Source organism: Antechinus flavipes, chromosome 2 (assembly GCF_016432865.1).
Source record: "Antechinus flavipes isolate AdamAnt ecotype Samford, QLD, Australia chromosome 2, AdamAnt_v2, whole genome shotgun sequence".
In the NCBI taxonomy this organism is placed as follows: domain Eukaryota; kingdom Metazoa; phylum Chordata; class Mammalia; order Dasyuromorphia; family Dasyuridae; genus Antechinus; species Antechinus flavipes.
In genome coordinates, this window is record NC_067399.1 from 136122494 (window position 1) to 136137949 (window position 15456).

General features: G+C 38.3%; 1 protein-coding gene across 1 annotated transcript in view; it reads left to right on the forward strand.

Moving 5' to 3' along the window:
* The window catches only part of IKBKB (inhibitor of nuclear factor kappa B kinase subunit beta), a 74870-nt gene that overhangs the window by 23387 nt on the left and 36027 nt on the right, over positions 1–15456 (forward strand). Inside the window, exons 6-8 of the mRNA XM_051975600.1 lie at positions 7287–7375; positions 10059–10148; positions 14733–14857. Of these exons, the coding sequence (XP_051831560.1) occupies positions 7287–7375; positions 10059–10148; positions 14733–14857 (304 nt within the window). The remainder of the gene's footprint in view (positions 1–7286; positions 7376–10058; positions 10149–14732; positions 14858–15456) is intronic.

Genomic DNA, 15456 nt, shown 5'->3' on the forward strand with positions numbered 1-15456 from the left:
AATAATTAAAAGTCTTCAAAAGTAGCATAGGCCACTTCTCTCCTTGGAGGTCTTCAAGCAGAGTTCGAAGGATCCCTGTCCAGTGACTAAATGGCCATCAGGGATCTTTTCAATTCTCTAATTCTGTGAAAAAATTAACAGGACTTCAAGACTAATTGAATATGGTAAATAAAGGAATCAGTAAAAAATTATTCCATGACAGGCAATGAATGTGACTCCCACTCCTACCCCAATTGTACTCTCCTTCTTAATAAAGAAAAGCAGTTAAGCAAAAACAATTTCATGGCATGGTCTGATCCCATATGAGAATCTGCCCTCATAGGTCCTGCTAAGACAGGAGAGAGACAAAATGAGACTATATTTATAAAGTACTTTACAAACCTCCAAGTGCTATAAAAATGTTAGCTAAGGGGCAGCTAAGTGGCACAGTGGATAGGACACCTGCCCTGAAGTCAGGAAGACCTGAGTTCAAATCTGACTTCAGACACTTAACACTTCCTAGCTGTGTGACCCTGGGCAAGTCACTTAACCCCAATTCCCTCAGCAAAAAAAATTAAAATTAAAAGTTTTTAAAATGCTAGCTCTCATTATATTTCATCATCTGTTCTTCTTAACCATTACTGGCTTTTCAGTTATTCAGGATTCAACATTTTTTTAGTAATCTTGAAATTTACGTTGCTTTAGTCTGTATGTGTGTGTGTGTGTGTGTTTCCTGCTTTTAACATTATAACTCTACTGCTGAAAGGTACCCCCAAAGCCATTTATTTCACAGAAGAAAAAAACAGAGCCCCACTTGGGGTTAAATGACTTTCTCTAAGGTCTCAGAGGGAGGATTTGAATGGAATCCATAGTTAGTCCAATACCAGGGGTTTTTTTCCCCTAGTGTATCACACTATAGAGCAGCTTCCTACAATTTAGAGTCTCAGAGAGTTCAGGGGGCACCTTAGGATGTATCACAGATAAAACCTGGACCCAGGTGTTCCTGTCTCCTATGCCAGTTCTCTGCAATAGTATCTTTCCTTGTTAAGCATTTTATGTTGTTTTTAATTGAACTGGACTTGTGCCCAGCCTGACCAGCAATGCCAATCTAGCATCAAGGCAGCAAATAGTTAAAATATGCAAAAGGAAAGGGGCTCTTTGGTAAATTTCTAGGGGCCAGATGTCAGGGAGAATTATTCTGATTTTTGAGGGAATGGGAATATTACTAATTATAGTTGCTTATTTTGCTTTCGTGGGGAGAGGGCCAAGGTAAGTAAGGAGGAGAAGAGTTATCTAGTCAGCCCCCAGCAATCATGTAGTCAATAGTAGTAATGAGGTGAACAGATCATTAAAAAGCAGTCACTCAATCAGGAGATTTCCTGTTTGTCTGAAAGTGAGAAAGAGGGAGAGGGGGAAGGGAAAGGGGAGAGGAAGGGGAGATGGATGGATCTAGCACACCCCAAATCAACCTGATGGTCAGTCATCTGGAGGACAAAATGCCACCCTAGACCCGGCAGCTCCAAAATTTCCAGGGACTAGCAAGATCTGAAAGTCCTGGACTTCAAGCCGGTGCTTGGGAAAACCAGGCTAGTGAAAGAGAGGCACTTAGTGCTGTTAGGGTGGCAGAGAAGTGGTTTTGCGATATTTCCACAGGGACTTCCTGAGATGCTTTCTGCTGAGAAGTCAGAGGAAGAGCTCTTGTCAGACACTGATAACATCATCTGCCACACCCAAGATTCCAACCACACCTACTACAGCGCAGAAATAACAGACCCTCTAAGGATGAGAACAAACAATTCTCAGATGAAGAAATTAAAACCATTTCTAGTCATATGAAAAAAATGCTTTAAATCACTATTGATCAGAGAAGTACACATTAAGACAACTCTGAGTTACCACTACATACCTCTCAGATTGTCTAAGATGACAGGAAAAAATAATGATGAATGTTGAAGGGGCTGTGAGGAAACTGGGACACTCATACATTATTGGTGGAGTTGTGAACTGCTCCAACCATTCTGGAGCACAAAATGTAACTATGACCAAAGGACTATCAAAATGTGCATACCCTTTGATCCAGCAGTGTCTTTACTGGGCCTGTATCCCAAAGAGATCATAAAGAAGGGAAAAGGACCCACATGTGCAAAAATGTTTTGTTTCAGCTCTTTTTGTAGCAAGGAATTGGAAATTGAGTGGATGCCTATCAACTGGGGAATGACTGAATAAGTTAAGGTCTATGAATATAATGGAATATTATTGTTCTATTAGAAACGATGAGCAGGCAGATTTCAGAAAATCCTGGAAAGACTTAAGTGAACTGCTGCTGAGTAAAGGGATAGTTATAAACTATCTTTGCATATCTTTTGAAAATAAAAAGCTTTTTAAAAAAAGAAATAACAGACCCTTCCCATTACCAAACTTAGTTTTTAATGTTCTGCTGGTCTTCCTATAGATACTGTCCCTTGTTTCTCAGAAGTCCTCATAATCTTTCTCCCCTCCCATCTTTCCTCAAATATCTCATAATAGTCACTCTCAACAAAACTCATTTTTGTTGATCAAAAATGAGGGAATTGGTAGGACTAGACAGATTCTGAGGACCTTTCCTCTAGGATTAGTAAAAGTAAATAAAATTTACAGTCAATAAAGCACTGAACTTGGAATCAGAAAGACTCATCTCCCTGAATTCCAATGTGATTCAGACACTCACTAGCTCTGTGACCATGGGCAAGTCACCTTACTCTCTTTGCCTCGGTTTCCTCATCCATAAAATGAAGGAAATGGCAAACCACTCTTTGCCAAAAAAATGCCAAATGTGATCATGAAAAGTGGCACATAGCAACTACAGAGCACTTTAAGAATATTGTCTCATTTGATTCTCACAACAATAGTAGGTCTATTATTTTTTCCATTTTACAGATGAGGAAATTGAAGTTGATAAGAGATTAAGTTACTAGCTCAAGCTCACAGAATTATAAGTGCCTGTGGTCCATTTTGACCTTCTTCCTGACTCCAGGCCCAGGGCTCTTTTTCCTATTCTCTGATGAAAGGAGGATTTTTTTTTTAATTAAAGCTATTTATTTTCAAAATATATGCATAGTTTTCAACATTCAGCCTCTCAAAACCTCATGTTCCAAATTTTTTCTCCCTTCCTTCCCCCTACCTCCTCCCTTAGATGGCAAGTAATATAATATATGTTAAACATGGGTAATTCTGAAAGAATTTTTTTTAATTTTAAAAAATACTTTATTTTTCTGAATACAAGCTAAGATGATCATTTTTAACATTCACCTTTGCGAAACTTTTTGTTCCATATTTTGTGTCTCTCTCTCTCCTCTTTACCCCTTTTCCCAAGAGAATAAGCAATCTGATATAGGTTAAGCACATGCAATTAGAAGAATTTTTTTTAAGGGAACCTTTAGATTGCCTAAGTAGAAACTACACTTTTTAACCTAGCAATAAGCAATGTAAACAGAATTATATTTTTATTTATAAATTAGCCTATAATCTACATTTTTCAAAAACAGACAATTCTTTAGATTAAAAAAAAAAAAAAAAAGAAACTTTGTGGTCTAGGAGCTAGTCTTAAACCTGGAAGATCAGGGTTAAAATCCTCCTTTTGACTTAGGCTTTGTGACTTTACTTGTAGGTAAATTCTGCAAATTCAGGCAATTCTGTGAAATTAAATTGTTGAATAGTTGCTGATCTATATTTTTAAAGGGAATCTGGTCATTGAGAGTTTCCCTCTTCTAAAAAAAACACTGGCTAGACCCCACCAAAGAATTCGTCACCCTAGCCCATTTTGATGCTAATGCGTGGATATGAATGGCCTTGGGGACCCCACCTATAGTCTAGAAGGACCACTTTTCTGACGCCTTAGTGAGGAACTGACCAAGGATTTTATGGAAAACTTTCCTAAAATAACCAGAGGAAGTCTTGTAAAGAATTCTATAGAAATATTTCTTGATCATTCTAAGTATGTTTCCTCCTGCTTGAAAAAAGACCCAGTTCTGAGATCTCAAGGGTATATGACCAGGGTCCTTCCTTACTTTAAGAGCTTTGTCTCAGTTTCCTGAGAATGGCCTCTGCAGTAATTCATCTTTCATCATAATTAGTTCATATTACTCTTCTGGGCTTGGATGAGTCAGCATGAATAGTTTGATACAGTAGCTGTTCCCTCTTCTCTGAACTTATAGGAGGCTTCCCAGTGCCTAGGAAACTTTAAAGTGCTATAAATATCAGTTATTTTTAACACCAGAAATCAGGAAACTTAGGTTCTAGTCCCTCATTCTTTTGTATGATCTTAGATAAGTCACTCAGTTATGACCTTCTTCTGTTCAACAAGCATCTGTTCAACCTAACTGGAAGGTCAGTGTGTGAATCAGATGAGATTATGTAGCTCTTGAAAATTATGACTCTTAGGCAAAAACAAGGTATTATTAACCTTAATGGTGTTTTCATGAACTCTACTAAAAGAAATAGTAGAGTGGAAATAACATTGGACAAGAAGTCAAAAGTCCTAGTTTCTAGGCCAGCCTCTGTCCTATAGCCTTTGATATGAAATAATATTTGAAAAAAAAAAAAGTCAGTGTCTGGCATATTGTAAGTGCAAAATAAATGCTTACTCTCTTCTTCCCCTTGTGCCTCAGTTTCTTAATCTATAAAATAAGACTCTTTAGTGTTCTATGTCCCTTTTGTTCTGATTTTTCTCATGCAACATGACGAATATGGAAAATTTGGGGACAGGGGAAAAAGGAAGGAGAGAAAGAAGAATTTGGAACACAAGATTTTGCAAAAAGTAAATGTTGAAAACTATCTTCTCATGTATACAGAAAAATAAAATACTATTAAAAATTTTTTAAAAGAAAAAAGAAATAGGTGCTTTATATGGGCCCCATAATGACTTAGAAAACCCCAAATTAACATTATCTATGTTGTATCATATTTTTATTTTGTTAAGCATTTCTCGATTGCATTTTAACTTGACCCTTTAATTTTCATTTTCTGAACTACTAAATGGCATTCAAAGCCTATATAAAATGTCCCCTCTTACCTTCCTAATCTTTTTGTACTTTACTCTCGCACACACACACTCTGTTGCCCAGTAACACTGGTCTCTCGGCTGTTCCTCCAACCAGATACCCCGACTTTGGGTATTCTCAATCACTGCCCCTCACTTTTGGAATGGTCTTCCTCCTCATATCTGTCTCCTGCTTTTTTTCAAATCTCAGATAAAATCCCAACTCTGCAAGAAGGCTTTCCCAATTCCTTTTAATTCTAGTGCTTTACCTCTATTGATTATCTTCATTTTATCCTGTAGATACTTGTTTGCCTATAGTTGTTTGCCATCATCTTCCTCATCAGACTGAGTTCCTGAGAGCAGGGACCTCTGTCCTTTGCCTTTCTTTGTTTCTCCAGCTCTTAATATTGAGAGAGAGATTATTTTTCTCTCTTATATTAACAACCAATTAGGAGTAAGGTCTTTCCACTTTCTATTTCCTCATTCAGAAACCAACCCTTGTAGAGTCTTCAGAGACTTAACCAATTAGAAAAAAATTAAGTCTAATCAAAAGGTAAAGAACTGGTGAATTCTGGCCCATTGTGTTTTAGCCAGACAAGTCTAGGTGGAAGAGGATTCCCCTTTTTCTCTAGATAATCCTAGTCTAGGGTGGTCTGAGAAGAGAGAATTCTCTTTGTCCAATACTGTGATTGAAGTCATGTCTTCTACTCCATTAGAATAAGCCCACATCTCGTTACAATATTCATCCTCTCATTATTTATTAACCAATCAGAGATGATGTCTACCCTCAGATTCACTCCTTTTTCTAAAGACTCCATAAATATTCAAGATATTCCACATTAGGTCTCTGGTCACCAAGAGGAACAATGGAACCCATTTTATTGATTACTGTAATTAACAAAAATAAATTATAATTTACCCAAAAACTCTGTTTCTCAAAAATTTTCACTCATTACAATACAGTACACAGCACATAATAGTTGTTTAATAAATGCCTATGGACTGACTGATTAAACTTCTGGCAATGATAATGACATAGTGTTTTAAGACTTACAAAACATCTTCCTCACAATAATCCTTTGAGTCAGGAAATACAAGTATTATTATATAAATTTATTCTGTATAAGAAAAAAAATGAAACTTTTAGAGTTGAGTAACCTGTACAAAGTCACATATTTAATGTATATCAAATATATATATCTGAACCCAGATCTTTTCTCCTAACTCTCAAACCCAGTGCCTTTCTACTATAGCATTTTGGTGCACAGGCTTTTGTCATTACTTTGTTTTTTTTTTTTTTTTTTTTTTTTTAATAATAACTTTATATTGACAGAATCCATGCCAGGGTAATTTTTTTTTACAACATTATCCCTTGCACTTGCTTCTGTTCCGATTTTCCCCCTCCCTCCCTCCACCCCCTCCCCTAGATGGCAAGCAGTCCTATAGATGTTAGATGTGTTGCAGTATATCCTAGATACAGTATATGTTTGCAGAACCGAACAGTTCTCTTGTTGCACAGGGATTGTTGTTGCTTTGAATAAAATACTCCACTGGGTCATGAACATAATTATGCCTCATAGTATCCTCCTCAACTTAATACATTCCCTCTGTCAAGTGCCTTTTTTGTTCCATCTCCTATTTTGTGTCATTCAGCCTTGCTTTCAACACTTCTACCATAGGAGAATCTCTTTCTCCAGCCCTTTATATTGTTAGAAAATTGAATAATGCGTCTTGGTATCTTCATCTATAAAATGGGCTAATGAGACTGCATTTACTTCATGGCATTATTGTGGGCAAAGCAATTGTAAAAATTGAAGCATTATCTAGAGAGTGACATCCTGGCTCACTGGAGAGATGATAAGTTTTAGAGTGAGAAAGGTCCTTGATTCAGATCCTGCTTCTTTGACATTCACATACTTTCACATACTGGTTGTATGGGAATTCACTTAACCTCTCAGGGCTGTGCTGCTCTCCAAATTATAAATTGCAGAACAGTCGTTGACTGGCATCTTTGGAAAGGGCTTCCTCCCCAAGAATTCCTAATCCTAATGCCATCAAAAGTATGTTCAGAGAATAGCTCAAATTTTAGGATTTTTCCCATTATTTCATAGCTCAACCTAGAACTTTTTGAAATTTCATGAGATGTTAAAGAAGGAAAAGATGGAAAGTAGAGGAGTGACATAGTCTCACTTTTGTTCTGTGTAACTTTTTAAAGTTTTAAACAACTTTTTAAAATTAATTTCTGACCTTTATATATTCCCTAAACATCTGCTTCCTTTCCAAACCACAGCCTCAGCACTTAGATATCTTCATGAAAACCGAATCATCCATCGGGACCTGAAGCCTGAAAACATCGTTCTACAACAAGGAGAAAAAAGGGTGAGTGGAAACTAAAGTCTTCTGACTGATGGTGTTGTGTGTGGACTCCATTGCAGGGAGCCCATTCTTGGTAGGGAAAGGAAATGTTTTTCTTCCTCTTTATTTATATTTTCATTTCCTTGTGTGAAACTTTGATTTTCTCTGGGACCCCTTTTTAATAGCTTAGTTTGAAACTTCTGCAGATCAGAGTGCATTTGAATAGCTGGCATTGTGAAGAGCCCAAGTTGCACAAGTCTGATAAGGAAAATATTATTTACCTCTTATCCTCAAGGGCCCTACAGTTCTTGGAATCAGACTTCTATTCCCATTGATGTTGAGAGTCCCCACATTGATTGCTGTACTGGACACCAATTGAAAGCCAGTTCTGGATCCTGTTGCCAACAGTGAGACTTTTGGGCATGAGAATAGCTGTATGTTTGGGCCCAAGAGAGATCTGGGTGGCTGGGGACATTTGGAGGAAGTGTCTCCCCACACCCATGCAGCTATCTGGGTGTTTCAAGGGAACATGAGAAACTTGTGTCGCTGGGTCAGACCCAATAATCCAGCCTTCCTGGTAGTTATTCCGCTCTTTGTAGCAGCCTCAAGGGCTGCAAAATGGTGGACAGGGAAGGGTATTTTGGTTTAATGTTTGGAATTTAAAAGGATGGTGAGTGAAGTCCACTGCTGACAGGGATTTGGTCTTTTGGTAGCTAGGAGGTGGTAGATAGAGCATTGGACTTGGAGTCAGGAAGATCTGAGTTCAAATATAGCCTCAGATATTTACTGGCTGTGTGACCTTGGGCAAGTCACTTAAGTCTCTCAGCTTTTTCATCCATAAAATGGGAATAATAATAGACCCTGCCTTCCAGGATTGTTGATAATGCTCAAAAGAGATAATGTTTGTAAAGTACTTTGCTAAACTTCAGTGCTAGATAAACTTCAGAAGCCAGAGAAGAGAGCAAAAAATATAATATAAATGAGGCAGTGAATTAAAGTAGTGAATAAAGGGCTGGTTCTATTGTCAAGAAGACCTGAGTTCTAATATGGCTCTAATTAGGGTGGCTAGTTGGTGTAGTGGGTAGAGCACCAGCCCTGAAGTCAGGAAGACCTGAGTTCAAATCTGGCATCAGACACTTAACACTTCGTAGCTGTGTCATCCTGGACAAGTCACTTAACCCCAATCTCTCAGGGGGAAAAAAAAGATACATATTAATTATGTGAATGAGCAAGTCATTTGATTCTGTTGCTTCAGTTTTTTCATATGATAATGATAGCATCAAAGTCCTGGTTTAATGATGAATAAATGAATAAACTTTAATGGTTTAAAGATGAAATGAGATAATAATAATCAGCACAGGCCTGCCACATAATTTATTATTTTTGTTATTTTCCATTGTTGTTCAGTCCTGTTTGACTCGTTGTAGCCTTATTTGGGGTCTTCTTGGCAGAGACACTGGAGAAGTTTGCCATTTCCTTCTCCAGCTCATTTTACAGATGAGGAAACTGAGGTAAATAAGTGACTTGCCCAGGATCATACAGCTAGGAAGTGCCTGGGACCCCATTTGAACTCAGGAAGATGAGTCCATCTCACTCCTCAGCATCTTCTGCCAGCCCTCTGATGTAAGGAAGTCTTTGACCCATAATCAAATTAGCCCTGTCATTGTATCTGTAATAGGTGGATCCATCTATACAGCTGTGCTCCTTCTAGGCCCATTACCTCCCCTCATCTTCCCTTTAACTTTACAAATCCAAGTAGTCTCCCAGCTATCACTCTCCTATATGTGATGTCTCCCTATTAGAATATAAACTCCTTTAGGGCAGGGATTATCTTTGCTTTTGTATTCATATTCTCCCTTGATGCTTAATAATCATTCATCCATCTAAAACAGCCCACAGTCATATTTTAATAAAAACAGGCTGCCCTGAGGGCTTCATGTTGACTTAGAAAACCCACAAATTAAAGTAATGTATGTTTTAGGTAATTTGTTGAACCTTTGCCAAATATAATTTAATCTGGTTCCACCTGGCAACAGCAACCTAAAGGCTAATCTTGAGCTCAAAGAGTTTTGGGGTGGGGACAGGGGAAATGGATATGGGGGTGAGGAAGTCACCTAACAAAATCTACTCTTGGGCCACGAGAGTTAGTTCATACCCAAGAGTGCTCTAAGTTCATCTTGAACAAGGTGTGTCCCTGCCCTACAAAGTCCAATCCGGCCGCATGATGCTGACACCATTTTGGGGGGATTTAACTTCTCCTGGAAGCTCCTGCCTGAGAAACAGGTAGGTAAGAGGAGCCATGGGAGGAAACTGGTTTTTTCAGGTGAGAACATGAGCAATATCCTGCCTTTGGTCATACTGGGACGCCTCTGCTGGTATTTTAGGATTACAGTGACAGAACTTTCAGGCCTCCTAAAGTCTCCTGGATGACGCTCATTTTGGGAAATCAGGATGCCCAAAGGTCAGGCTGTCCAAAGGAGTCAGTCACCTCTGTCCCAATGTATTGTACTGTACACTCATTCTTGCTAATTGTTCTGACATCAGGGCTTGCTGTATCAGACGGGGGAGTTCACATTTACGATCTGGATGACTTAACTGTAAATATCACTTTATTCCAGCATAAAAATGTTTATGCTGGAACAGAGACACAATCTGTAGTTATCATAAATCTTGACTGGTTTTTTTCTTTCACTTTTTTTTTTTTCAGTTAATACACAAGATCATTGACCTAGGATACGCTAAAGAGCTGGACCAAGGCAGTCTTTGCACTTCCTTTGTGGGGACACTGCAGTACCTGGTAAGAGGCAGGATTGGTCCCTACACCCATTGCTTTTTCTTGTGATATACCCCAGACATTTTCAGTTTATCCCCATCCCAGACATCTGGATATTTCACAGGAACACAGGAAACATATCTTGCTGGTTCAACCCCATGAATAGTCATCCAAATATTCTGTGCTTTGCAGCCTCAAACAATGGGTCATAGGGGTCCTTCTGTGAGCCATGTCCCACATTCTCTTAGAAACCACTTATGATTTTGTCCCTGCCTTAACTCCCAGCGTGGTTGGGAAAGTAATGGTCCAAGTTTCTCCTTCTCTAATCTGAGGAAGTTGGATTTAGTCATCTCTAACATCTTTTCCATCTGAAAAAAAAAGTTTTACTTTTTCATCAAATTCATTTATTGTTATTATCACCTCTATTCATGTATTGCCTACTCCATGGAATAATTTTTTATTTGTCCTAATTATATCTCACCCATTTTTCAAAGAGGATCATCTCATGATTAGATTTGGGGATCTGATAACTCTCTGAATGCCATAATTTTGTAGATTCTTCAGAATCTCTTTTGGGGGATCCACCTGATGAGGTTTGGCACAGGGTAGAGAGTTGTGGGAACCCCTTTCTGGTCGGCACAGATCCTTTGTAAATGAATTTACGAACCCGAAATGTTAGACTGGCAAAAGAAGTTTATTGGCACTTGGCATTGGGAAGTCAGCCTTTGCTAGGAAGACTGACTTCCAAGTCGCAAGGTCCCAGCAGAGAGATAAAGGTCTAGCAGAGAAGTCCAGACAGAGAGGTAAAGAGGGGTAAGGTCTTGTTAGGGAAATGTGTGAGAGACACAGAGAGGTTAATGCTGAAAAGAGAATGTCTTTCAGTGGGCAGAGAGTCCCTCTCAGGCAACTATGACAAGGGAGGTTCCCTGGCCTGGCATGATTCCTGCTTTTAGGTCCTCTGTAAGGAATGAGCACCAAGTTGCCTCTTTTTATAATTGAAACTTTGTCTAGAGGCTGGGGGCAGTTTGAGTTGGAATCAGACAGAGGTTTTCAGAATTGAATAGAAATTTTCCATTTGAATGAGTGTCCCTGGACTAATCTCCAACTCAATAGAAGTAGAAATCTCTATTTCTAGCTCAGGCTAAGTCGGAGTGGTCCTGGACTCAACTATTCCCACCCAGATAACAGAATGAAACCACTTTATCTTGATTCCCTGGGGCAGGTCTCTCAAGTGTTCCCCCCAAAATCAGAAAGAGAGAAAGAGAGAGAGAAATACAGAGAGAGAGAACACAGAGAGAGAGAGAACACAGGGAGAGAAAGAGAGAGAGAGAGAGAGAGAGACAGAGAGTGTTTCAGAGTTCCTCTCATCACACCCACCATCAATTGATTTTCTGATGGCTATGGGGGCACCCATAAAAGATTTTATTGTTTTTAATTTTTTTAATATCTTTTGTTTTTTCATTCCTTTAATTTTTAAATATCTCCCTTTTTCCTTTCTCCCCAGTGACCTATTTCTTATGATAAAGACTTTTTTTTTAAAATACAGGTTTAACAAAATCAACTAATACATCAGCAGAGTTTGACAGTGAGTATAGTATGCTATGACTAGAGCTCTCCACCTATTCTCACTTGTTCTGTAGGACCAGGACTCTTAATCATCATTATTATTATATAGCTTTCAGATTCAGATTTTGTGTCCTTGCTACAGTCATTACATATGTTGTTTTCCTGTTTATATTTATTTTATTCTACATGGGTCTTCCTATGTTTATCCAAATTATTCATATTCATCCCTTCCAGGGATATTCCTTCACATTCACCTACAGTTTGATCATTTTCTAGTCTATGGGGATCCCCTCTCTTTATCTTGTATAATGGGATGTTCACGGTATGTCAAAAATTCAAGTAGTATCTGGGTAGCTTTTAATTATTGCTATGTGTCCTCATACCATTTTTCTTCCACACGTCTCCAACTTGATATGATCTCTTATCATCAGCTCTAATCAACATGGTGATAAGACCTGCTTATCTCTCCTCCACACTTTTCCCTATGGGTGGATTTCCCTTCCTAGAATTAGTCAAAGAATTTTGGCCTTTCAGAGTTGGAAGCAATTCAGAGAACAATCTATTCTTAAATAAAAATCTCCTCTATATCATATCTAACAAGCCATTGTTGAGCCTTCCCCCTCTTTCCAAATTTCAAGTTGCCAAAGGAAAAAAGTAAGATACAGAAAATTTAATCAACTTTCTTGCTCCTGGTCATATAACTAACAAATACCTAATGCAGAATTAACCAAGTCTCACAACTCCCAAGTCCAAGAGCATTCTTTCCATTAGGCCATGCAATCTGGTTTATATACGTTCAAATATAAAATCATTATCATTCATACTCCTCAATTGTATAGGACTAGATTTCAGGACTGTGATTTAACTGGTATAGTTCAGGGAATTTCTAATGAGAAAACATCTCCCAATGCTTTTGGACAAATGGAGAATATAACTGACTTGCCTAGGATTGTAAATCCAGTATGTGTCAAAGATAGGGCATGAAGTGAAGTCTTCCTGGTTTTGAGACCCACTCCCTACCCACTGTACTCCTATCACTTCATTTACTGTAGAGCACCTTTTGTAATTCAATTTTCTTTTCAGTTTAAAATTAAAAGTTATAAGATAACTTCTTATCTTATAAGAAATTAGAAGAAACAGTTAGAAGATAAAAACACTAAACTGATTACAAATATATATAGTCAAGTAAAACTAGTTCCTACATTATCCATATACAAGAAAATTTTTTTAAAGAAAGAGAAGAAAAAATGTAGTTTTACTCCATCAATTCTCTATCTGGAGGTAAATTTATATAGCATTTTAAAAAGCACTTTTCTCACAACATTTATCCTTCTCCCTTAGATTATAAATTTCTTTCTTTTCCTTTTTTTTTTTTGGCTGAGGCAGTTGGGATTAAGTGACTTGCCCAGGATCACACAGCTAGGAAGTGTTAAATGTCTGAGATCAAATTTAAACTGAGGTCCTCCTGACTTCAGAGCTGGTGCTCTATTCCCTGCGCCACCTAGCTGCCCTGCATTATAAGTTTCTTGATGAGAATGATGAGAAATGACTTCTCAGCATCAGAAGCAGAACAAGGCATTTGTATACTCTGAGAAACATTTAAAGGCACTTCCTCCCTGTCCTCCCCCCACTCCCTTATTCTTCTCTATGTTGTTTAAACCCCAAAGGACCCCATATCATGGAGATCAAACTTTTTTGGCACTTAAAAATACATGCATTTCTTAAAAACAAGAATTTTAAAATATTGCCCTTCTCCACCTCATTTAATCAAGTTTTTCCCTATATAGGGATGTTGCTCTACACAACATTTTTGGTGGCGTCCTTATCTAACCCATTTCCCAGGTATGACTTAACCACTCAATCAACCTTTGTTAATGGTGATAACAATAATGACAATAACTTCATTTAAAGAGTAGGGATGCTGAAGCATAAGGAGAATTTATCAGGTGTATTATACTGATGTAATAGGACTCTGTGTCCTCCTGATTTTTGTGGAGGGTGGGCCACCTGGCCTAGGGAAATTCCTAAAAATGATCCCCACCTACCTGAGCTCCCAGCTCCCAGAAAATTACCTACTTCCCATGGGAAACTCCCACCTCCAATTGATCTGGGAATCACTTTGGTCTGGGAAACAATCCACACCCTTATTGATTTGGAAATTAGCCCCTAGTGGCCCCAAACTATAGAAAGCTAAATAAAAAACAAGACTGCACCTCAAACTTCATGGTTCACTGAGAGAGTTGCAGAATGGAACTGCAAATTCTTTCACAAAACCTGCTGGGGGACCCCTGTGCTCTGCTGTCCCATTGCCCCAAGGCAAAGTGGTGATCAAAATAAAGTCCAGGAGTCCTTCTTCCTGGTCCTTCCCTTTGGTTTATTAAGTTTAACTGGGAGAACCCTTCAGAACTCCTGGAATTAGCTTCTTCCTTTGTAATGTGGGAGAAACTGAGGCAAGATAGAGCTTAGAGAGTTTTTAATATTTACTTTGAGAGGGAGAGATTGTGTTGGGACCCAGTGGATCCATGGTTTGGTCTCAGGGATGAGTAAGACTATCGTCTCCAAGAATCCAGCAACTAATGTGTGTTTCCCAATCCGGGAAGCACCTGACATTCTGATAAGTTGGGATCAAGAAGAACAATGACAGAATGGGAGGAGGCATCCGACATTCTGATAAGTAGGGAAGGGCTGGGGTCATGCTGTCTAAGATCTAAGGTCTTTCTCCTTATCTGGATCAAACATTTACAGTTTACAATCTTAGCATAGCCAGCCCTAAATTATATCAGTTCTAATGATCAGGAAGGAAGGGTGTTGATTGAGGCAGAACAATTAGGAACTGAGGCAGAACAATTTAAGAGAAACTGAGGCACAATACCTTTATCCACTTCTGTACAAGATCAGGAGTGACATGACACCTTCTAGTATCTACCAAAGTACTCAGGAGGAGAATGAAAGTTAGGGAACTTGGAACGTCCTACCTTTCCCCATGAGGCTTGGAGGACAAAAAAATTTCTCTGTTTCCAACTCAACAGTGTCTCTTCTCAGGCTCCGGAGCTGTTGGAACAACAGAAGTACACAGTCACTGTGGACTACTGGAGTTTTGGAACCCTGGCCTTTGAGTGTATCACGGGGTTCAGGCCATTCCTCCCCAACTGGCAGCCAGTGCAATGGTAAGTGAGCAGATCTGAGAGATGCTTTTTCCTTTATCAACTATCTATCACCAGATACATAATTGACCTTAAGCCTAAACTATATCAATTTTATAAAAGCTCTCTGAAATTATTTTTTCAGTAGTCCAAGCAATAAGTCTGCCTTATGCCTTTTTTTTTTTCAAATTTTTACATATCTGAATTTTTTTAAAAGGCAAAGTAAAAGTAACTTAGAAACTAAAATAGGATTTTTTTTCATGATTTCATTTTATTGATATGGTAGTTTTTTTCAAACTGAGCTTCTGCTTTTTTGTTCTCCTCTCCAATCACCGACTCTCACATTAAAGCATGGAAATTGACACAAACACCCCTTGACTATGTGAGAATGGGTGCTACAAATTTCTCAATTAACTACATGTAGGGATTGTTTTACGGTATTAAGACAGATATTTTTTGAGTACTCATACTTTTATCATCTTGTGTTCTATTATTAATATTAAAACTTTAAAGATCCATATGCCTTTTTATTTTGATAATTTCTCACAATCAATTTTGTTTTGAATACAAAGGTTAGATGATATTGTGGAAATAGCCTTGGAGTCAAAAGCCCTGGGGTCAAG